Raw genomic sequence first — 25,303 nt, forward strand, 5'->3', positions numbered from 1 at the left:
CCTCTACACACACACACACAAAAAAAAAAACAAAATATTAAAAGCAAAAGTTGGGTCTACCAAGCTGCTTCAGCGCGCACACCTTTAACACCCTCGGTAACTTGAGAAGCCATCCCATGTTATGTATGAAGGCGGTTTCTAGTAGAAAGGGGCAAACCATTAATAATCGCAAAATCCTAACCATAGATACCAAAACGACATCGTCTCATGATATATATGTAATAAGATACAAGTTGAAATCTTAATTGAAGCAGATTAAAGATGTATGTATAGTGTGTTGAATTTGTACACAAAAAAACTGTGTACATTAGAGGTATCGTCAAGCATAACTCCTTTTGCGATGCATGGATATTCTCTTATATATTAGATGTATTGTCAAGTACTAAATGTGGATATTTCTCATAATAGAAATTCAAATATTGATATCCAATTCCTGTTTTTTTTTTTTTTAATTCTGTCCTTCTATTATTGTAGGACGCAGAGGATCAATGTCTTGATTTTCTTCAAAGCTTCATCCCTCTCATATTCCTCTATCTACATTTAACCTTGAAGCCCCTAATTAAGGAAAAATTTGAGAAGCTAATCCCATGTTATGTATGTAGGTGGTCTCTAGTAGGGGAGGGGGGGGGGAGACAAACCAATGATCGCGAAAATCCAACCAAAAGTATCAAGACGACATCGTCTCACTTAATTAATCCAATAAATAATATATCAAAATTAACAATAAGAGATATTTGATAAAATAGACGGTCAAGATCTTGTCAATAAAAGTATATCAGAGAATTATGAGTGGTGGTACTAAATCTATGTACAAAATTCAAACTGATTTTTCTTGGTTTCATCTATCTATTAATTACAGCACATAGAAAATCAGGGTTTTATGCGTTATTCCTGATCCTCTCGATTTGTTATTATGGTATTCAGAGCATTAGGGTTCGGTTTTCCTAATTCTCTCTCTACCTCTCTATCATAAGGTTTAAATCTCTACAAGAAGATATGTCTACATTTAGTATCAGACAGTATTTCGAATAGGATTGTTTCCAAAAAAAGAGATACTTATGCCTAGTGAAAAAAAATCAAGGTCTGGATTTTCCTAAATCATAACCCCCTGGCCTCCTACCTTTAATACATGACTTGGTAAAGCAGAAAAGGAAGAAAACCCACCTTTTCAAAAAAGCATAGTAACTCATTAATACTTACCATAGTTAGTTTCTTCTGTAACTTTTATGAAACGAATTTTAAGATATTAAAACAAACAGCCAATCGATGGCCTCTTGTGACCTAGTGACATGAATATCCTTTATAAATAATGTGAGAGATCACGAGTTTAGTCCTGCTATATATTATAATCGCAAATAATTAGTGTCCATCTGTTTAGTTCAAAAGGAAAAAAAAAACAAGCTTCTCAATTATTTATAATATTATGTATATTGCATATCTATAATAGTGGAAAAAAGGGATGATAGAAAATCACATGGGTTAGGAGGAGGAGTGTTGAATCATGATTGTTGGTTTGAGCATGAATGAATAAAATGAATTGTGTGGAGAGTATGTTGCTTGATTATCAAGGCAAATGAGCAGTGTCCTTGATGGACCACCCCACGCTCCCCACCCCCTTCTTCTTCTCTCTTCTCATCTAATCACCATTCATATCTTATTGTTATACTATAATCAGTAAAATATTATTTATTATTCACACCACAGTTGCCTAATTGGTCAGCACATAAAATAATAATAATAATAATGGACTATTATTATTTCTTCACAACACCTTTTTTTATTACGTCAACTTTTGGCTTGTGTCGGTAAGATTTGCTGTTTTTTATTGATAAAAAATAAATGGAATTAGACAAGTCAGTGTCTTGAGCTTATCTCTCAGAAAAATGCTTATACTAAACAAAATCATTATATTATTAGGAAAAAAATCCTTACATCACAAGCATATTTAAAATTGGAAAAATCTAAACAAAAAATTGATCGTTGAATTTTAAAATTCTAAATTAATATTAATTATTATATTCTTAAAGAAAATTACTACACTCGAAAAACAAATAACAATATATTTTTGTAGTAATTTCTGATTTGAAATTTTAAAATTCATTAATCATTTTTTTATAGAATTTTCCCTTTAAAATTTTAAATTCAACGAATCAAATTTTATCGGGTTAAATCACTTTTTATTTATTTTCTTTTTAAGTATTTCTATTCAAGGATTGTTTTGAGTAGTGATTGCTCACTGGCAGACAAATTATGTAGGATACATAGAAAGAACAAAGTAGAAGACTGACAGCACCAAGTGGGGTCCACCTTCAAAATCTATGGGTCCCATCATAGATCTCAATCAGACGATGGTTAGGTTTCACGTTTCTAACAATCTTCAGCGCAGTCGAGGGCCATGAATAGATATACGATAAATAAAAAGATAAGAAAGGTCTTCCTAAAGATGTTCCTTCGCCGGCCTTGTAATCTACTATTACTTACTTTCTATTCTTAATACAAAACTTGGTTTAATTTTAATTTTAAATATAAAATTTTAATTTATTTTATCTCTCATATTTATATATATTTTTAAAATAGTCCATATAATAATAGTAATTATAATCAATACATTTTATTAGTAAGGATATTTTAGGAAAGACAATACTTATTTATTATGAATAACTAATTTAACTTATTTTTTTAATCTATTCAAATTAGTCAACTAACTTTTATATTTAGGACTAGAGGTAGTTGTATGTAAGTTTTTTTTATAAGTGGGAGGTTGTTTGTAACTTCAGGACGTCAATACCTGTTCCTTTAATTAAAAAAAAAAAAGTTCCTTCCCAATGCATTCTAATTTTATTTATAAGGAATTTTTAATGATATTTTTTTGATATAAATAAATCTTATATCTTATTAGTATTGAAATAAATTTAACAATTTTATGACTTTATCTTTATTTATGTACTTTATCTAGTTCTAAATATAAAATTTAATTTGTAGTATAATTAATTAAATATTATATTTAAGACCAAAAGTACGAAATATATACCTTTAAAAAAATAACAATATAAATTATCATAAAATAAAATTAAAATAATATATTCATATTAAAAATTAAAAAATGTGACTTACAAAATATGATAAAAAGATTTCTTTCTACCTCATAAAAAGAATTAAAAGAATATAATATTTTCTCATAATTAATTTATAGGTATTTAAAAATTAGTTAAAATTAGTTAAGTTAATTATTTAAAACAAGTCCAACATTTATTGGTTTTCGGAAATTTTTTTAAATTGTTACTCAAACAATAATTTGTTAACATATATAATCAATAGAAATAATTTAAAAAATTGAAGGGACATTGAGGGACTAAAATCAAAATAAAAATAAATTTAAAGGACCAAAGTTTGTATTAGCTCTCTAAAAAATTAGAACTTTGATAATTAAATTATATTAAAGCGTTATACTTACGATTAAAATAAACCTGACAAGTAAGTCAGGACAGGACCGGGGAATAGTAGGTTTGGGCAATAGAGTTTAGTTACCAGTTTAATTAATAAAAGTCTCTATATGTTGGCCAAAAAAAAAAACAAACAAAATTCTATATATGTGGGTGGAAATGTGTCTCCACACAAATTCAACAACCATGTTACGGCCCTTTTCAAAAGAGGAAGTGATATGTCCGGCGTTTGACTTTGAAGGATGAAATAAGAAATCTCTGATGAGGCCCTTCAATTTCAAAAGAGGCTGATGAATCATGAATCCGTGTTTAATTTGAATTCCCAAGGAAAAGAAACATGGAATTACTGCATTAATCCGGTTGGGTTAAGGAATAAGGAAACACCTTTTAAATAAAATGTTTTGATTTCGAATTTGCAAATAAAAATTTACATAATATTTTTTTTGACAATTTAAGTCTGACTTAACTTTAAATTTAAATTAATCAATAATAAAAAATATTTAATAATTTTATTTAAAAAATAAAAACAGAAATAATAAAAGAAAGGTTTTATTTAAAATGATTTTTACTTGACATATTTTAAATTAAAAATTAATATGTTAATACTTAGATGCTGAGTCGTCATTTTGAAATCACTAAGTCAATATTTTCTGTTTGTCGGGTTAATCGCGTTAAGTTTAAAAGAATAAAAATATGCATTTCAAATTTAAAAGACTAAACTAAAATTCAGTATAAACTTAAAGAATTAAACGTATATTTTATCTAAATTATTTTTTTTATCAAACTATGGATATGAAATTCTGATAAAAAAAATGAGAAAGAAAAAACGTAGAGGATCTAGATTCTAATATTTTGAACTAATAGTCATAGTTTTTCCTAGCCTTGCGTATTATTTGTTATTCTCGTTTTTTAAAAAAGTTAATTACAAGGCCATACCGAAACCATACCATCAAGACTTACAAGTTTTTCTTTGTTTGCTAATTCAATTTCTACCGTTGATATTCTATTTTTTTGGCCAGCGATATTATGTTAATTTAATCGAGACATCTAATTTTTCTCTATTATTGGTTAATTCATTTTCATTCTTTGATATTTTGTTTTACACACACACATATAGAGCTGCAATATCTGAGAATGATAGGATATTGCCTATACATCATATAGAAAATTCCTGAGGAATTTGCCTTTTATATATCTTTAGGGTATATCTAAGAGAAATTTGGACCAAGCAAAGAACCTACAAAAGCAATTCAATTTATAAAAACCTCATCTTACAGAATTGTTCTCAGCAATATAATCTCACAAAAATAACAGAAAGAAAAAGACAACAAAAAGAATCAAACTTCTTTTATTATTTATTTTATTTTATATTAGCCGATCTTTAATTTGACTAATCAAAGCATGGAGCCCACAAAAATTCATACAGTTCCGTCTTTATCAATCATAAATATTCCTGGGTTTATAAATAATTTTTGTTGTCACCGTACCCATTAATAGTTGGTAATATAATACAGTTCCGAGGAATATTAGTGCTAGTAATAAAATGCAATTTATATACATTCTAATCCTAATATTCCCAAATGCTCTTTTATATTTTCTGCATAATTCTTTTTTTACGAATAGTTTTAAGACAGTACAATTTTCGGGTACGGTTTTTATGTATATTCTAGAGAACAAAGGAAGATTTCAGGCAGATTTGAACATTATTATTATTATTATGCAATATTGCAGCTTTACTTGTAGTGGAATATAATATCATCTCTTGCATTATTGGTGTATCTAATTGAATAATTATCAACTTGTGAAAAATTCGTATCCCCCCAAAAATAGTTGTCTGCATCATTATGAATTTAAACAAAATAAAACCGATCCACAAAGGGGATCATTAGGGTCCTCATTAGTAGATAAATACGAATTAGTTATGCTAATTGGGATTAAGACAATTTTGCAAAGCATCAATGGAGGTATCAAGATAAATCGTTACATAACAAAAAAGTTATAAACTGTGTGGATAATTTAAAATATTAGGATGAAAGCTTAGGTGATAGAATTCACTTGCATATCTATTATTGGAATTTGGAACCATTAAAGTTTCCATGACAATTAATTTGTTAAATGTCTTTGTAAAAATAGTCAGATTATTTGCTTTGAATAATTGAAGGAAAGGGCGGATCCTACATTGTTAAGCAAGTCCTGTCCCCCCCCCCACCCCACCAAAAAAAGAAAAAAGAAAAATCTTGTTATCAATATCAAATATAAAATCGACAGCAAATTTTATTATTTACAGGTTGCAAATAATCTGGTTTGTTTTTTAAAAATTGGTGTGATAAGGGGAAAATGTATCTTAGTTAAAGAGATTATTGAAAGGAAACTAGACCCGAAAATTTTCACAAGAAAGCCTCTCTCTTTGGGTTTTTTTTTTTTTTTCCCTGTCTAAGAGGTGGGTATTGATGACTAGAGATTACAAATGGAATTGAATCTGCAACCTCGCATTTATAGGAAAGCATTTCATGCCAATAAGTTACAACAAGCTAGGCAAATTTCACAAGAACTTCGAATTAAAAGAAAGAGAGCTATTAAGTCTTGTGAAATTTAAAGTGATTTGGTTCTCATAAAATGCGAGAGTGTTTTATTTTAAAAGTGATTATGAGGGTTTGTAAAACAGGCACTCTTAGATAGATTCAAATTCTTGAAACATGAAGTTGTTAAATCGGGTCCACTTTTGGATTAGATTGGGAATGAATGAGTGAAGAGAGGTTGCTTGGGAGGTAGAATTCTTTGGTGGGTGAAAGGAAGGGCAGAAGACCATATTGAGATATTAAGCACTCAATGAATGATTTTTAGTTGAGGGAATGGAATGAAGGAAGTGTATAAAACTGGGCAACGAAATGAAAGTGGAGGCACAAGAGAATGAAACAGATATGGGTAAGTACACAGTTGGCTTGACTCCTCCCAAGAGAATGAAGTGTACAAAATTTGAAGTTAGTTTATCTAATTACATTTTCCTTGGACTTTACTCCTCAACATATTTGTTTTGACCAATTCCTATTGTTCCTGAAACACCATGCAATTCAGTCTCATCAGAGAAATGGAACAATGACGATATTCTCAATCCATCTACAAAGCAGCCACTGCAAGTAAAAATTTTGGCATGGTTGGCAGGAAAATCAGATATGAAGATTTTAACAAAAATGATTAAAACGTACATTCAGTTAGTAAGATTAGGTAAGGATTATCTTAAGGATGAGGGATAACAGGATAAATCAGAGATACTTTTTTTTTTTCTTTTTTCTTTTTTTCAGTTGGGAATTTAGCTGGGAACCACGATAAATCAGATACGGTTGAAATAGGTTTTTCGTTCAGGCCCAAACCTTTCCCGGGGCGCTGGTTGCTGAAACTGCATTAGATTTGACAAAGGAGCACCAAAGGTTGACTAAACTTGTTTTGGCACTGAGACAGAGCATTACTGCATAATACTCTTTTTATCCTAAATGCAAAAGTTAAATGACTGATTTATATAAATTAAAAGGGCTAGTTTAATTAGTTATGTGTAGGAAATATATCTTATTTATATTGATTACAACCCCTAATGAAAAAGCCATTTAACAAGTGCAAATAATATTTATAATTTGAATGGCAAATCATAAATTTGCTCACAAAGTAAATTGAAATTTTACATTTAAGGTCAAAACATCCCTTCGCCTGCTCCTACACATCGAAGACACCAAGCCTTGTGGGGAACAGCTTAGTCCAATATTTTTGTTCTTTCAGCCCCCAAAGTTCCAATTGGAATTGCTCATATTATTCAATGGTTTACAGGCCGTTTCAATTGCATGGAATTCTTGTTATTTTACGAGTGACTCGTGAATTCCCTACATTTCAAGGACATGTACACGAGACAGACATTTGTGGTATCTATTCCGAACATATGATCAGAATGAGAAAATTTTCAATCCAATTAAAGTTAGAACAGGCTTATATGCAACTTGCGCATCTGGAAGAGGCTGCCACTGAGTCGAGCATTCCTGCTTTTCCATGTCATTTTCCAAAGGATCAAAGACAGAATCATTATGAGGCTTTAATCCTTGCAAAAACGAAACAAAAATCAAAATGACTGCTTCGACATATGAATTCAGTTCCGTTGAGTTCAACATCGAAACATGTAATTGACGACCCATTCAGGTCAATGAATTATGTACCCAACAAAAAAAATTAGGTATACGCAGATGCTGATAGTTCACTCATTAATTATTGGCTGCAAGATTTAGAATTTGAACTTAATTTTACACCATACAAGATTGCATGTTAAGCCTCCAAATGTGATGGGATAAAAGCCATCTCATTTTGAATGGAACTTGCGGCTTACGGAGTCGTAGCTCGGAACATATAAAACTGCAAAAACATGGGAAGACAATATTAACTTCCAAGAAGGTGAAAAGCAATCACGTAGGGTTTATGGTGGACAATGAATTACCGTCTCCCTGTGATGCCATTGTGAGCGGGGAAGAAATGAGCTTTTGAGAAATTGAGGTTATATCCTTCAGAGTTACTTCGTCAACTGCCTTCAAGAAGCTCTCCACAGGTTTCCTAAACGGGGAAACGCACTTCTTAGTGTTAATTATAAAACCAACAGGTTTCTCTCCTTTTTTTTCACCTTTCTTTTGAAATGTCAATAGGTAAGCGAATGTTAAAGTTGTGGATAAAGATGAAAAAAAACAATAAACAAAACTAATAGGGCGTCATGACAATGTCAGGAAATCAAGCCTCTACAAATCAACCCGTCTCATTCAAACTACTACTATACACTGATCAATGTCAATGGTTGATTCTTTCTATAGGGACAATATCATAATGTTCATGATTAATTTTCAGTTTCTAGATCCTAAGGCGGAAAGTAATTTGCTGCAAGTAGTATTCATGTTAGAAAGTTGATCTGCAACTTGCTAAGATACTAAGATACACCAAGATAAGTGCATGAAAAGCAAGAAAGAAATAACAATAATACAGCATTTCAATAAATTAATTTAGTAATTTAGTGATAGCTTCAAATTAATAGGGACTTTAGATTGACAAAGTTCAGCCATACCTCTCGCCATATGTCAAAACCTGTCTTCCTATATCTTCTGAAGCAACCATCTGAATATGGAGGTAAGCAAATATTATTAGCATGGTCTATAGAAAGTTAACACGTCTCCAATTATCGGAATGGATATCTGACATAAGCATACTTACTCTTGATTCCAAATTCATCAAAATTGCAGATTTGGTAGCCTGCTTAGCACGATCCAGCTGTGCCTGGTCAACTGAATAGGAGTCCAAAACATGAGTAAATGGCTACCAATTCAAATTTGAAAATCAAGAAGCCAACCCAAGTATGATTCAGATCCTGATTGCATACCTTTTCCAGCTGTAGCAACAGCAAGAAGCTCATTTGCCGTTATATCAATTGCTTGTGAAACAAAATCAGAACCCTGAAAAGAAAGGTGAATATGTTCACAGATGATATTTAACAATCATAACAATGTTACCAATACATGTAAAGACTTGCAAAGGAAGAAAAGAACCTTTCAGCCATGGTATAGATACAGTGCTTGTGCATATATACTTTTAGTTAACAGGAAGAAAGTACAATTTTGAATTAAAATGCGAGGGAGTGGCCAAAAGAAAAGAATTAACATGGGGCAGAGACCAAGGTAGTACGGTTTTCTAAATCTTTGTCTCATGGGGATGCAGAGACAAAGCCAGCATGGAAACTTTCATCATTATGTAACATCTACAAATTATTAAACAAAAGCTTTTTTAGAGGGGGATCAAATTTTCATCAAGAGGCAGCTAGAATTTAGTCTAGAGCACTTTTGAAGTATTTTCATGTAGGGATTTCAAGGAGAAGGCTAAGGGATCAATGGAGAACCGCATCATAACCAATCAGTCCATACTTTTTCTTCCTGTTACTTTTGAACCGATGATGTTTTGGGATTTCAGAACTGTGTTTATTGTTTATTTCATCAGGGGTGGGAAAGCTAACCTGTATTTTTGTTTCATCAATCTTTAGGTTTGAATTCCATTTCCATAATTTGAACTCCCATCATTTTTGTCTTGCTTGCATTTTATCTATATGATTGGCAACCAGATAATTAGTTTTGGGATGTGGGTGATAGACTGAGAGGTGAAGGATAGACTTAGAACTAGGAACATAAACATAATGAGTTTAGGCCACACATATAGCTTAATCTATATCATTAGTGTCAATAATTGATCACAATATACTTAGAATATATTACGATTGTAATTATTAATGTAAGAGTAAAAATTTAGGTTCATAATTAGTTTCCCAAGCAGATTAACCCCGGCTCCCTATTTGTGGGTTCGGCCTTGGAATACTTCAATATATTACTAGGATTGCCTGCATACAGTTGCAGGGTTATACCAATCGTTTGGTGTGCTTATCATCTAGAGGCATGAAATTTATGCATCAGTAGCAAAACAAGTTGGACGTATAAATTTGATTTGAAAGTTCCATTGCCCCATTCCATTTGTGTCTTATCAGCAGCAAAGTCCACCTTGACAATACTAAAGCATATTTCGACTTGACAAATCAACCCAACAAGGTCAAAATAAATAAAGTACAGAAATCTGCTAAAGCGTTGTAGTAAACTTACTGAGCGAGGGTCACTACCAAGCTTATCTATATACAATTAAGTCCTTGTTAAAAATAACCATTAATGATTTAACCATAATAACTGTATTGTTGTCAAGGCTATAAAGAGATCTCACGACAGAAAAACCACTGGGTTCTAGATTTCAGTTATGGTTGTCGGCTTATTAAAAGCATGCAGCATTTGCTCAATTACACGCAAACAGAGCAACATAAGAATTCCAGTTTTAAAAGATGCTTACAGTTGTGACTTGGATACCGAATATGCCAGTATTATTGTAAATGTTGTTGAATGCTGAAATTGAATGGACCTGTGGATACTCATTCAGAACACGGAGATCTGCACATGATAGGATGCCAGTCAAAACTATATATACAAGTCATTACCAGCTCAATCGATGTGTTTGCCATACCCCTAGCTTTAAGTACAGCCATAAAGAGATCAAATACTAAGAGATGACTTACAGAGCCGTGAATACATCCCTTTACCAGGTCCACCAGCTGAGAATGATCCACCACCTCCCAAAAGCATCTATAGCAAAGTAAGATAATAGAGTTATTTCCAAATGCTAAACCTATAAAAAATGAAAGCATATTTTAAAGAGGAAACTAAATTATTTAGGAACACTCAGGGCAATTTAACTAAGGAAAGGGGGAAAAAACATGGGGCACCTGAAGCATAAGAATAAAAAATAAAGAAAATAAAATTTAAACATTGTCAATACCTGCAGAACAGTTAAAACCATTGAATCCTTCAAGTTATGCCAGCCCCCAGGAAGTTCAAATGCAAGAGCAACATGAGTCCTCTGGAAATTCACCAAAAAAAGGTTAGTGCTAAAATAAAAATAGAAGCATTGAGTTTATATTAATATTTGTAATACTCACACCAGATTCACTTTGGCATCGATAATCACCACCAGTATACTCTGATTTTGGCTCCTCCGGACGAGGGGCACTGGGCAAATCAGACAAAAGAGGTTCTGCAATAGATAACAACTCCTCATGTTCAACACCAGAAGCTGCAAGTACCATCCGTGGTGCAGTATAGTTCTCCTGACGTTAATGAACCATTAAGGTTAATCAGAAGGTCATATATAGATAACAAATAACCTTCTTTTATTCAAAAGGCGTGCAAAAACACTGAAACTTATATGCTCAGCATCTGGGTCAATAATATTTCAATAAATGTGAAATACAAACAAAATTACAACAAGAAAATTAACATAATGACTTACAGCAACAAATTCCTCCAGAATTGTACTATTTAGTCTATTTATTGCTGATTCTGAAGCTAAAAGAGGATTTGCCAAGGCACCAGAATAACCAGCAGAATGAATAGCCTCCAGAAGCAAGTCTTGAGGATTTTTGGAAGCTTCACCAATCTCTGATTTCACCTTCATAAGCTATATATAATGCTATATTAGTTACAGCAACAAATTCCAGAAGGCCATGAAACATTTTTGTGGCACATTAGACAAGAATGATTTGAACTTATGTGAAATCTATCAGTATAACGTTCCAGTTTTCATCAACAAAAGTTAGGGAGAAGTACCTGCTCGTTGACCTCCCAATCAAGAAACACAGGATTCCTCACACAATCAACAAGTAGCTCTACCATTTCTGGAACATATGTTTTCAATGCATCAAAGGTGTAACCCATCTGCTCTCTGGAAGCTGAGGCCTGCACATTACCACCAATTGCTTCTACCTCACGAACTATTCGAAAGTGACTACGGTTTCTAGTGGTCTTGAAGGCCATGCGTTCCAGCAGATGTGTAGCCCCGAATGATAACGGTGTCTCATATATTGAACCACAATCTACGTATAAGCCTATTGAGGCAGCGGGAGTCTGAACCAGAAGAGCATGTGGAATAGGACTGAGTTCAATTTTGAAATTTAGAATTACAATAGCCCATATCAGATAGTACATAGCAAACAACTCATACCGCTGAACTTTCAGAGGCCACTTTAACACCATTTGGGAGTGTAGTAATTTTAGTTTTCCCCGGCTCCACATAATCAGGCAACGGAGGGGGAAGTTTGACCCCTTCCAGAGGGAAGTCCAGAGGAGGTGTCGCGCTGGATCGATCTGCAAGCCAGCCAAATATACCACCCAACCCAGATGAGGGTTTCTTTGTGGCAAGGGAACTTGAACTTGCAAATCTGGCTGGCACCCTATTCCATGAAGGGGCCTATTCCCAATGTTGGGAAGGAAAGCACCACAAAATTCCAAGCTATCAGACAATCAACTTAATTGAACATGAAATAAAAGATTGCGCAAAAGATTTTTGCACTCAACGAATCAAGCGATACCATGTGAATAAAAAAACAAAAACAAAAGTTTCAAAGGACTTAGTAATATGCTATGGAAACATAATATAGCACAGTAGCCACAACGTAAGGTGAATTTATCGTGTCCTGCCAACTCTAATGCGCCATTTTAGGAATTCCTTGCCTCGCATATGTACGAAGCCCAGAAAATCAGATGTATTGGTTGGAATCAGCAACATAGAAACAACAAATAAGTTGTCCATGGGAGTATTGCACGGGAAATGCATAATGTAAATACATATCACGATTGAATCTATGATTTCATAAATCTTCCAAGTCCAAACCATTGTTAATTGACGCGAAAGTGTATCAGAAACGTATGGAACTCAGCAAACAAGAATATCGAAGCGTGATCAGATCTAGCATCTGGAACAGAAGTGAAAAATTATGGGAAAAAAAGAGGAGTGAGGAGCGTACTAACCCTGCAAGACCTGAGGCGTGATGCGACGTTCCTGTACATGGCTATAGAGGCTTCGTTAAGATTCGCGTGGAGAAAAGAAGCTCGAGAGAGAAAGGAGAAGTGGCAGAAGTGGTGGTATGGAGCTGGAGAATTGAGACGCAGACTCGCAGAGCCAGAAACAACGACTGTGCACGTGTGAGGCTCAACGAAGAGCACAAGCCCAATAAGGCCCAATCCAGTTGAGAGTTGGACAAACCATCAACGGGGTAAACCCAATTCAAAAGATATAAACAAGGTTAATGCAATTTTGAGTATGATTTTAATCCTCATATTTTAAATTATAGATTTTAATCTTTCAGTATTTTTTATTTAAAATATTAGTACTTATAATTTTATAAAGGCTGAATTATTTTTTTATTGAGAGACTAAAACTTATTATTTAAAACTTGATGGATTAAAACTACAATGATGACAAATTTGAAGAACTAAAATTTATATTAATACATATTCTTGAAATATATGTATATACATACACATATATGTGTGTGTAAACTATATCGAACTCCCTCTGTCTTAAAAAAGGATATGTTATTGTTACATAAGGACTTCATGAAACGGTCAAAACTTTCTTTTACTAAAAGTGCTTTTGGTTTCATATAATTTAATTTAATTAACAAAATGTACAGTTTATAAGAAATATCAACTTTTAAAAATTTACTCTTCACGTTAAAACAAAAAAATAAACAAACTAAAAATAAAGAGAAAATTCCAATTTTATCCAACTAAAATAATTAAAACTAAATTTAGGCACACACCTACTTTAATTTTTTTTTCCCTGGCTATATTAAGGTCACTGACTCGGTTACTAAGGACCCGTTCGATTGCAACCTCCCTTCGTAGGGCAATGCATTGTAATGTAATTCAATGTGATGCAGCCTTTATTACCATGAGCATGTTTGGTATGATATTAAGAAGGTTGGTAATAATGTTATTTCTTTATATATTAAACTAAATAAAAAATATATATGAAATTACTAAATCGTCCCCATTAAAATGCCTTTTTTTCCTTCCATCCTCCAACACCTTCCTATCATCATCCACCCCAAAAGGAATAGTTTCAACGAGAAAGAAAGTACAGTGCATCATTATCTTCTTCTACCTTAAACTTAGTTGAGGATGCAGACTTTAATGGAGAGGGAGAGAATGTCGCTGATGGGAAGATGAAGAGGAAAGAGGCCGCTCATGGTGAAGAAGATGCATGTAGATCTATTCTGGTCCCTCCTCGATCTATTATTTAACAAACATCGCCATCTTCTTCCTTGAACTCAGGTGATGTCGTAGACTTTACTGGAGATGGAGGTGGTGGATGACGGCGGGGGAGATGGAGATGAAGAAATAGCAGGTAGTAGAGAAGACGAAGATATTGACCGCGGTGGCATTGATGGCTAAAAAAGGCAGAGATTATGGTGCTTCATACAAGAAGAGGGAGAGGCTTTTTTTTTTTTATGGGCAAAATAGACAATTTAAAACAGATTGCAGCCTTGTAATTAGTATTCATAGGCACCTTTTTAGGAATAAACGTTACCAAAAAAATGTGCAATTCTCGTCACCAGTGCAATCTTTATTACCATTAATAAGTCTAATCAAACGTTTTTTTTTATGGTAATGCAAAAAAAATTACCATTGCAAACCTGCAATGCGGTTGAACCAAATGGGCTCTAAGGGTTGTGGTGGATGTCATTTTTTTCCCAAAGATATTATAGATGTAATTAAAGCTAAAACGAGGCAAGCGCGAAGTTTCTTAGTCATGCTTGCTTAGAGTATAATGTTTTTTATGATTATTTAGTTAAATCCTCTCACTAAGTGTGTTTGGTAACTTCAAGTTGGTTAAAACAAACACCTTAGAAAAATGGTTTTCAAACAAAACTTTTTTCATGTAATTATTTAAAACTGCCATTTCCAGTTGTTAACATAAGAGTTATGATGACATTGAGTTTGGTACATAGGGGGTATTTAGATGAAAACCAAATCATAATTTTAAAAGAATTTTATGACATACAAAATAAACATGTAGAGAAATTTTTCTTTAAAAATCTTTTTTAAAAGCATTTTTGGGATATTCCATACACTCAACACTTCAATTTATTTTGTTTTTTATATTTATCTATTTTTTTAAAGTAATCTTTGTTGCATTTTTTTTCTAACCTTTATAATAGTTATATAAATTAAAAGTTTAATAAAATAATAGTTTTAGCTAATACACAAATAACATTTATTTATTATTATTAATTAATTTAACTAATTTTTATAATCTATCTAAATTAGTCATCACTCTATTGTATTAAAAAAAAAAAAAAAGGTCAATCTAAACAATCTTCATAGGCCATTCTCGAAATAAAACTCGGGAAACCAATCCGAACATTGAGCTTTTATGAAAAACAGTTTCTACCTTGCTTTTCAAAGAAATGTTTCACTCCGCTTCGTCAATTCTGCCATTGCCCTATCCGCTCTCACGCGCGGTTACCCTTCTCTACTCTCGCTGTCGCGGTCGCCATTCTCTACCCTCTCAGCAGTCGCCGTTCACCCTCTCCGGCGCTCACGCTCTCTCGGTGAGGCGTTATCCATTCTCGTTGTCTCAGATTCGTTTGCATTGTTGTCAGCGACTCAGCGGGTAGCTTCTCTGTTCTCTGTTATGCATTGTCTTTCCTTTGATTTCATTTTACATGCTCTGTTAACTTCATTTTTGTATGTTTCCTATCTGCCCAAATAGACCGAATAAAGATTTTGTGATTTATAATTAAAATTTTCATTTACCTAAGAACATGCTAATCAAAATTTTGACTTGCTCGAGTTTTCACTATGTGGTGGTAAATCCTATGGCTGGCTTTTCAATGGAGGCCCAATAGCATAGGCTTATCATTGCCTTGCTGCCGCTGCACTGTAACCATTGTTGTTGTGACTTTCATTGCTTTCACTTCCTCCACCACTGCTTCCATGTCGCTGCCACCACTACCATGACCATCGCCAGTAGGCATTAGCTATTTCATTAGTCCCTAATATCCCTGATATATCAAATAACTTATACCTATGTGTGATATCAGGGCTTTGCCTTCTCTGCTACATGCAAAATTCAGAGCTATTCAAAAGATTGGGTAATCACCAATTTTTTAGGGTCAATAGGTAATGACTGTTTTGTTGTTGGCATGATCAAAGTTTGATAGTTAACTTATATATTATTTTGCCCTATTTTATCAACAAGTTTTGTTGGCTAAATGATTATATATCCTTTTGGGAATCAAAAGGTGGTGGGATCAAATACCATCTTGGCCAACTTTGCCTAAGGTTGTTTGGTTGGTGTCAGTGCTGAAGCTCTGGCCACTGGCGGTAGGGCTGGTAAAACGGGCCAACCCGCGGGTTGCGGGTTGGCCTGTGGGGGGGTGCTGGCTCAAAAGGCCCGTTTTCTGGCGGGTTGGCAAAACACCAACCCTCCAAAATTTTTATTTTTTTTCTTGATTTTTTTTTTATTTTTGTTATTTTTTTTAAATGTTAGCAGTTATATATAATATAAAATAAAAATACTAGAAATGATATAAAATATTAGAAACATCCAAATAAAAATTACAACACAATAAAATATAAATAGTATATGATTGTCCAATTTTCCAACATGATAATACACAAGTTCACACATTTTTTTTCAATGAAACCAATGAGCAATACTGAATAACCTTCTTTATCTAATTATTTCTAATGACAATAAAGTTTGAAGTAAAAATTTGCTTTACTTTTGCCTTTGTTATCTTTTTTTTTTTAAAAAAAAAAAAGGTGGGTTAACCCGCAGGTTGGCGGGCCAACCCCCCGCGGGTTAGGGTTATGACGGTGCGGGTTATGTTTTTCAAGGTAATGGTGGGTTGGCTTTTGGCTAACCTTAACCTGCCATTTTTGGCGGGTTAGCGGGTTGGACCCGTAGGTCCAACCCATATTACCGGCTCTAATTGGCGGGGATGGCTGCTAGTAGCGGTGGCTTTTTTCTTTTCTTTTGTGTTTTCTAAAGTGAGAGTCAGTAAGGCCATTTTACCCAAATTTAAAATCCTACTCCCTCCGTTCCTTATTATAAGAGACAAATAACCGAATTACGTTGATCAAAAAAGCAGTTAAAATTAGTTAAGAACAATCAATGTGTAAAAAATATAATTTTTTTTCCAAAAATGCCCTCATTAATAAGGAAAGAGAGCATGAGAGAGAACAATTAAATTATTGAAAGAAAGAGAAGTGAGAGGGAGAGAGTGTGAGTTGAAGACAATAAATATGGGTAAAATAGGAAATCAACACAAAAAAGTAAAGACAAATTTTAAGTGTCTCTTATATATAGGAACATGCCATAAACATCAAATGTCTCTTATAATAAGGAACGGAGGGAATATTTTGGTAAAGGGACTGTTGTGGCATTTTCTGATCTAAAGAGACTATTTTTGTTTTGACCATTTTGGGTTTTTTTTTGGGAGTTTCCCTTTCATTTACCTTAAATAAATGATGATTACGGTGATGATGATAAAAGTTTCCTTATTTTGGGGGGGGCGGGGGGAAGCCTTGGCTATAATCGTTTGATTTGGAACTCTTCTAGCACAGAAGCGGAGTATGCGCATGGCGATATTAGGAGGATCACCATGGATAAGGATGGGAGCTTTCCCCTTTGAGGTTTCTGCTTCGAAATCTAATCTCTTGTACAGGCAAAGAAAAGTCCTCCAGTTCCAAAGGAGCTTTTCAGTCTCTGCCTTTTCTGTTCCCGAGCAGAAATCTGATGGAACAGTTCGTGTTCGATTTGCACCGTCACCTACTGGGAACCTTCATGTTGGTGGAGCACGAACAGCCTTGTTCAATTACTTGTTTGCCAGGTTGAATTCACTATCTGGCTTTTTCTGCTTTGATCTTTTTCCCTCCCCCTCCTATTTTTCTAATGTATTTTCAGGTCCAAAGGTGGGAAGCTGGTTTTGAGAATTGAAGATACCGACTTGGAGAGGTCAACAAAAGAGTCTGAGGAAGCCATGTTAAAGGATCTTTCTTGGCTTGGTCTTGATTGGGATGAAGGTATATGCTGAAATTCATACTTTACTCTTAATCTAGCGATGTATCAGTTTCTGAATCTACTTGAGTTTGTTTCTTGTTTAGCTCTCTTAGTAGAACTTACCCCCCCCCCCAAAGTTCTTTCAAGAAACATTATTTATACTGCGATGATCTGAACTTTTCAGGTCCTGGTGTTGGTGGAGATTATGGACCATACAGGCAGTCTGAGAGGAATTATTTGTACAAACATTATGCTGATAAGCTTTTACAATCTGGTCATGTGTACCGCTGCTTCTGCTCTAATGAGGTAACCCTAACTGTGAATCTTTTTTCATAGCAATATTGACTTTTTTCTTGGTAACATTTTATGTGGGAACCAATCATGTGTTTCAAAATATTTTGGTGAACTTTGACTTGTTCAATTTAACTTAAAAATGATAGCAATGGACTTTGACAAATATCATTAGATTTCGGTTGATTCCCCAATCTTCTATATAAAAAATAAAATTATGAGAAGGATGATTTTCATTTATAAGTAAACTGTATGTGTAGTTACAAGCATCACCAATGTATAAAATTATTGCAGCCATGTCATTATGGTTAGAGTAAACAGACATAGAAGAATATGATTTCCCAACAGTAAACCAAGATATATATTTCAAAATTATGAAATCCAGTTTATGGAGCTTGCTTGAACTAGAGTTTGACTGATATTTGAAGATTGTGACATTCGATGATGCATACTTAGATGATTCAAGATAAGGGGATATATTGAGATTGAATGATTCTCTTGTCGTAGATTAACTTATGGCAACTGTTTTTATGTTAACTAAAACACACCTTTTGCTCCCATGAACATGGTTGTAACTTTTGATATCACTTGATTTATAAATTTTTAGTCAAAATAGGTCTCTTGTTTGCATTTACGAGCCAATCTGTAATAGAGTAGATAGTAAAGGATTTTGAGGCTGTACTTTAGAAATTTGCTATTTCTGTATTCGGCCTTTTGTTGAAGCTTTTTTGGCCTGAGTGTAATTGTCCACGAATGCTTCTTGAGTCATATTGATCATCTCAGGAATTAGAAAAAATGAAGGAGATTGCAAAACTACAGCAACTGCCTCCTGTATACACTGGTAAATGGGCCAGTGCAGGTGATGACAAAGTGCAAGAAGAGCTGGAAAGGGGAACCCCTTATACATACCGGTTTCGTGTTCCAAAAGGAAGTTTAAAAATTAATGATATCATAAGAGGCGAAGTGAGTTTTGTCCTTCATTATTCATTACTGTTTACTGGTTAGTGTTGTTTAACTAAATTCTATACTTGCATCAATGAGTTATGGATTACCAATATTAAATAGGCAAATGGTAACACCTGTTGGCACATCTGATTTGTGTGGTTGCTGATTTTCTGTCTTTTCTGTTTTGATGTTGATATTTTCCATTACTAATTACTATCTTATAATTTTGCACGTTTTTAGCAAGACTTCAAACGTTGTACAAAATTGGATTCTCATACATGAAAAAAAAAAGTGCTAGTGTTTTCCATTGTGTGGGCTATTCATAGAAAGAAAAAGGACAAATTTTTGACATGTCTATTAAAAGAACTTTGACTAGGTATTAACTTGCTTTGGTGGTGTCTTGAAGGTTAGTTGGAATTTGGATACCCTTGGAGATTTTGTGATTATGAGAAGCAATGGTCAGCCTGTTTACAATTTTTGTGTGACCGTGGATGATGCTACCATGGCTATTTCCCATGTTATCAGGTAGTTATTTTAATTTGACTAAATCACATTTTAGTGCCTGAAAAATGTCATTGTGACTTGAATGTCCTGAATAGGGAAGAATTTATAGCTTAGTCCTTTGTTTTATTTATTTGGGTTCACTATAATCCATTGGCTCGCAAGAAGAATATGGAGTCCCAAAATCAACAAAATTGAGGAAGCATTTGTGCATAATGTGCTTCTGGGGACAAATTTAAGGCCGATACTTTCTAGGGATCAAATTAAGTATTTAATCTTAAAATTTCCTCGTCAATTTTGTGTTATTACTGTTCAATCAAATTAAGAATTTAATCTTAAAATTTCTTAGTCAATTTTTTGTGTTATTCCTGTTAAGTCTCAGTTATCAATAGCATTTCCGTTTTTTATTTGATTATTTGATCATTGTTAAACCCATGAAACTTTTGCGAATGCAGGGCAGAGGAGCATTTACCTAACACCCTGAGACAGGCGTTAATATACAAGGTATGTACACGCCTTATGATTCTTCTTTCATAGCAAATTTTTTGCTACATATTTTGCAATATTTTGTTTCTGAAATTTTAAGCCAACTCCAAATTAAATGAGGTTAGTTGGTATATGTCTTTTGAATATGAAAAGCTAGATCGCACTTATATAGGTCAGGCTTTTGATAAGAGGTCTATGAGAGGAAACCAAGCACGCATCTCACTCAGTAGCTCTATTATCTTGGAGAATTTCTGAAAATGGAAGTTTTGATTCTGTTAGTTGATGACTTCAATAGCTACAAATAGAAACCCTCGTCCAGAGTCAGTCACAATGAAGCACTTTGATAAAATAAGAGCATCCGGCTTATTGCCATAAGGTTGTCCCATCCTTTTAACTATATAAGGAGAAGTTCTTAAAGTCCTGTGAATGCAACCATTTCTAACTAAGAATCCCAAACAGCTTAATTTCGCAAGAAAACAGCCAGTTGACAATGGTAAATGAATGAGTTGCAGTTTTTGTGCTATGCATGAGTATTATACTTAGGTACACAAATTTGCAGGATGCCATTTGTGTTAATCATATTGACTATTGATATTGATTACTGTTGTGCAAATAGAGAATTGTCTCTTGGTATGGCTTTTAGATTTCCAGATGCGTTTTTCAAAATGGAGCACTCCCATCATGGGGGACGAGATAAGGAAGTAAAAGATAGATTTACAATAATGACCACTAGCTAAATCTAAACTCGACAATCTTGAATTGGGAAATTGCAACACTGTCAAGAGGCAAAAATATTCCTATTTTGTTCATCTCTTCCTGTAAGATGCTTGAAAGAGTGAGTGTCCAAAAACAAAATCTCCTGAATTAAATAGAATCAATGCATGTATTGCATATGTATAATCAATACCGAAGGTGTTGCAGATTTGTTGTTTATCTCTCTTTGCATGCAATTTTTTAAATAAATATGTACCCCTCACAAATTAAACCTAGTTAAACAGAAATTATAAACCAGAGCAATGTACATTTTTAAACACGAAGACATCAAAAAAGGTGGGAGGTCCTTGTATTATTCAAAAAATAACGTGATATTAACCAAGACGCAATTGATTTGTTCATGCATAATTTTTCCAGGCACTGGGATTCAGCATGCCTCACTTTGCTCATGTCTCTCTTATTCTAGCTCCTGACCGTAGCAAATTATCAAAACGACATGGTGCAACATCAGTTGGTCAGGTATGTTGGTTTATGATTAATTATTTCTATATTTTATATGCATTCAAATTCAAATTATTGCGAGACCTCTGTGGATTTGTTTCCTTAATTTTTTATTTTTTTTTCTAAATTTTATTTTCAAAAAATTTCTCTCTTCGTACAGTTCAGGGAGATGGGATACTTACCTCAAGCAATGGTGAATTACTTGGCCTTGTTAGGCTGGGGTGATGGAACAGAAGATGAATTTTTCACCATTGAGAAACTTGGCAAGTTAATTGTTTGAATTCCACTCTTTTATTAGTTGTCCAAAACTACATTGCTTAAATAATTTCTTAATTAAGGTTGATTTCGTGTGTCAGTTGAAAAATTTACAATTGAGCGAGTTAACAAAAGTGGCGCTATTTTTGATTCCACCAAGTTAAGGTAATTGTTGCCTTTTTTCCCCCTATTGTATGGGGTTAAATCTTGTTCCGTTTAATTTTTTTTTATTATGCACTAATTTGTATTCTGTGACATTGATAATTTCAGCATTTATTCCTGATGATATTGCGAGGATCTAGGTTGAATGCCATTCATGTGTGATAATCATATGCTTTTAGTTTATGATGTATTGATTCTGGGAGAATAAAGAATTCTGCTATTTATTTTCACATAGCTCTTTATTGCCAATCTTAAACAACAAAAACTATTCGTTTTCTTTTTTTCATTGTATTCATATGTATATGCATATAATCTTTTAACGGCAGGTGGATGAATGGTCAGCATTTAAGAGCCCTTCCATCTAAAGAGTTGACTAATCTAATTGGAGAGCGCTGGAATACTTCAGGAATCCTTACAGTATCTGCTGGGCCCTTCATTGATGTGAGATCCTTTGCTTGACAGGTTTATTTTCCGTTACGGATAGCATGAGCCGTTTTCATCTTGTGGATACTATATTCAGTTTAGTGCACAGAACAAGTGTTATTACTCACATGGTTCACTAACATGATATTGTTTACATGTTTAACTTGCAGGAAGCAGTTCAGCTACTCAAGGATGGAATTGACTTGGTAGTTGATGCAGACGAAGCACTTAATAACTTGTTATCCTATCCCTTGCGTTCTACTTTACAGAGGTGAAGTCTCTGTGTGTGTGTGTGCACTGCGCGTATTGGTGAACATGTGAAGTCTATATTCTTCTCGGAGAACCTTGTGTTTTTGTCAATAACGTCAACCTCTGATAAAATAAACAAAATTGGGTCATACAGTTGTCAATTTTGGCTTTGCCACTCAAATGCCTGGACTGTTCAGCTCATTGCTGTTTTAGTAAGTTTATCTTACATGACGTTTATGGCTTTTGCAGTGATGAAGTTAAATCTATCTTAGAAGATAAGCTTTCTGAATTTTCGGCCAGTCTCTTGGCTGCATATGATAGTGGTGAAATCATGGCCGCACTAGAGGAAGGTCATGCTGGCTGGCAGAAGTGGGTCAAGGGCTTTGGTAAATCACTTAAACGCAAGGTGAGCTAAATTAGATATCCACATGTATCACTTTAAAGTTTTTAAAGAAAGTCTATTTTACAATATTCTTAAATTAAGAAGGATATAAACCTCTTATTCAATGCCCCTCATTTATTTATTTATTTTAAAGCTTCTTTGTGTGTTAATATGCACACTTCTAAATTTTCAATTTGGTACTACGTATTTTTCTCTCTTAATCAAATACTTTAATTTTATTTTGCTAATACCGTTTGTCCTTATAACTTTGCTTTATTAACATTGTTAGCCCTGTATAAGAGCTGCCAGCGCTTACAGAGCAACATTACAATATTTAACTAGGAGAGAAAAATACACAGGTACCAAAATAAAAATTGAGGGAATATAGAGGTGCCTGTGAAATGGTTCTCTTTAATCGCAATAGTTTAAAGTGTAAAAGAAATACATGGGAAGCTACTCACAAATATATTCATCTAAATGGAAGCATGCCCATCTTCAATTTTCAGGGGAAATCTCTTTTCATGCCACTCCGACTCTTGTTGACGGGAAAACTCCATGGACCTGATATGGGGGCTAGCATAATATTGCTCCATAAAGCTGGAGTGACTGGTATTGTGGATCCACAAGTTGGATTCATTACGCTGGAGGAAAGATTCAAAATGCTTCGACAAATTGACTGGGAAGCTTTATCCAAGGACCAGCCTCTGAAGGAGACGACTGCTTCTATTTCAAACTGAAGAGAATTCACATTCTGGGATTTATTTTATTTGCAAGATTCTACAATTTTGTTCAGTCCAATGTTGTGCATTTTATAAATAACTAATGTAATATTTGTAAATTAGTAATTCTTCTATTTGGGATGGTGAGAGTATTTTTTTCAAACGAGAAAGTGAATTAATATCTAGGCCAATGGGCTTCGAGTAATTGGAAGAGCAAGTTGTTTGATATTTGTCCTATTCTGTGCGCGTTGGAATGTTATGTCATATGAATGTGAAGTTAATGATAAAACATTTCAAGCATTCCCATTGTTTTGAGCGTGTGCAATCTGAATTTGGAAAATGAATTTTTTGGGGCCAAAGAAGGAATAAATCACATTCACAGTTTCATACTATAGAAAAACAAAATTCTTCGATAATGTATTTTTCCCTTCTGCACAGGCCGAAAAATGACAAAAGACTTGTGGCTATAAATGAAACAAAAAGGAGAAAAGCAACATAATTTCAACATATTTTCCATACTGCCAGAGAGTTTGTAAGTGAAGGATCGTATGACATGACTAGGGTGTGCAAAAACCAAGAAGTCTGATCCGGTCTAATCAACCCAAAGTGGTCTGGTCCTATCCAGCCCAATTCAAAATGAAGTTAGACCAAACTGGTTAGTTGGGTTGGGCTGGGTTTCAGACCAAGTGATCAGACCACCTAAACCGTTCCAGTCAGCTCCAATCTAAGTGAAATTCTTTATTTTTTAATAATTTGTAATTTAGATGTTATCTTTAATTTTTCTTTTTAAATGTTTTAAGAGATTTTTATGCATTTATGATGAAGTCCTAATATTCTAAGATGAGTTTTATGTGGTTATAGGTATTTTTTATTGTCTTAAATTGTATTTAGAACGGTGAAATCTTGCTTCCCACAAAGAGAAAAAAAAATTTGGAAACCTAGACTGCCTGGATCAGTGGACCAAGTCCAGTCCAACCCGGCCTCGGGTCACCACTGGATTGGACCAAACCACATACTATTAAACCCAACCTGACCAAAAATTAGAATAGACTTTGGGTTGGGCTCTGATTTGGTCCGGTCTGTCTGTTGTGCAGCCCTAGACATAGCTTTCTATGGGTTAGCTGGTAATGCAGGATCTACAATATCCTATGAAAAGCTAATGAGACTAGACCAAAAGCTCCATTCTAAGTTTTTTTCATTTTTTTTATTTCTAGCAAGGGTTATTACAAACTTTGGTCCTTCAAGTTTGTATGAATTTTGATTTTGGTTCTTGGAGTTTTAAATCATAGGTTTTTGTCCTTCAAAGGACAAGATGGTCTATATTTTTATTAAATTACAAGGACTAATGTTTTAAGCAAAATGAAACTTGAGGATAAATTTGAGGAGTCAAAAATTGTCTTAACCTTTCTAATAAAGACTAAGTTTTGAACTAAGTTGGTAAGAAGAGGAATATAAAGATAGTCAACCAGAATCCCATCAAGGGTTTTTGTAAACAAATCTGAAAAAAGTGGCAATCAAATTCGATGTTCTTTAATAACTGATAAATTTACACTAATCTCGCACATAAATAAGTGATGTACGGGATTATTGTATGAGAAATGCATAATGTAGGTACGTATCATGATTGAATCTATGATTTCATACGTATTCCAATTTCAAACCATTGTTATTAACGCAACCAATGCATCAGAAACATACGAAAATCAGCAAACAAGAACATCAAAATGTGATCGAATCTAACTTCTTGAGATGAAGTGAAAATTTTTGGGAAAAAGAGTGCG

The 25,303-nt window shown here is 33.8% G+C and overlaps 2 protein-coding genes across 8 annotated transcripts; one reads left to right on the plus strand and one right to left on the minus strand.

Moving 5' to 3' along the window:
- Positions 1 to 7,506: 7,506 nt before the first annotated feature.
- On the minus strand, positions 7,507 to 12,974 carry LOC114727686 (mitochondrial-processing peptidase subunit alpha). The gene is made up of 13 exons (XM_028914383.1): positions 12,851 to 12,974; positions 12,045 to 12,290; positions 11,651 to 11,947; positions 11,334 to 11,501; positions 10,984 to 11,151; positions 10,824 to 10,904; positions 10,564 to 10,630; positions 10,341 to 10,438; positions 8,842 to 8,914; positions 8,676 to 8,746; positions 8,530 to 8,579; positions 7,918 to 8,030; positions 7,507 to 7,835 (listed from the first exon to the last, which is right to left on the minus strand). The coding sequence occupies exons 1-13, from the start codon at positions 12,887 to 12,889 to the stop codon at positions 7,783 to 7,785; spliced, it is 1,524 nt and encodes a 507-aa protein (XP_028770216.1). The 5' UTR covers positions 12,890 to 12,974; the 3' UTR covers positions 7,507 to 7,782.
- Positions 12,975 to 15,442: 2,468 nt separating this feature from the next.
- LOC114727684 (glutamate--tRNA ligase, chloroplastic/mitochondrial-like) lies at positions 15,443 to 23,822 on the plus strand. 7 transcript variants are annotated; one of them, XM_028914379.1, is made up of 15 exons: positions 15,447 to 15,500; positions 15,931 to 16,009; positions 17,454 to 17,724; positions 17,799 to 17,917; positions 18,079 to 18,200; positions 18,969 to 19,148; positions 19,537 to 19,655; positions 20,087 to 20,135; positions 21,249 to 21,350; positions 21,493 to 21,595; positions 21,689 to 21,752; positions 22,076 to 22,190; positions 22,343 to 22,443; positions 22,671 to 22,827; positions 23,310 to 23,822. In XM_028914379.1, the coding sequence occupies exons 3-15, from the start codon at positions 17,468 to 17,470 to the stop codon at positions 23,538 to 23,540; spliced, it is 1,719 nt and encodes a 572-aa protein (XP_028770212.1). In that variant the 5' UTR covers positions 15,447 to 15,500; positions 15,931 to 16,009; positions 17,454 to 17,467; the 3' UTR covers positions 23,541 to 23,822. The 7 variants fall into 7 exon arrangements, with proteins under 7 accessions (XP_028770211.1, XP_028770212.1, XP_028770213.1 ...); XM_028914381.1 differs by having other exon boundaries at positions 15,463 to 15,500; positions 17,459 to 17,724; positions 22,674 to 22,827; XM_028914376.1 differs by having other exon boundaries at positions 15,464 to 15,500; positions 17,459 to 17,724.
- The last annotated feature ends 1,481 nt before the right edge of the window (positions 23,823 to 25,303 follow it).

This window comes from Neltuma alba, unplaced genomic scaffold, assembly GCF_004799145.2.
Source record: "Neltuma alba isolate B1F8T4 unplaced genomic scaffold, ASM479914v2 tig00012505_pilon, whole genome shotgun sequence".
NCBI lineage: Eukaryota > Viridiplantae > Streptophyta > Magnoliopsida > Fabales > Fabaceae > Neltuma > Neltuma alba.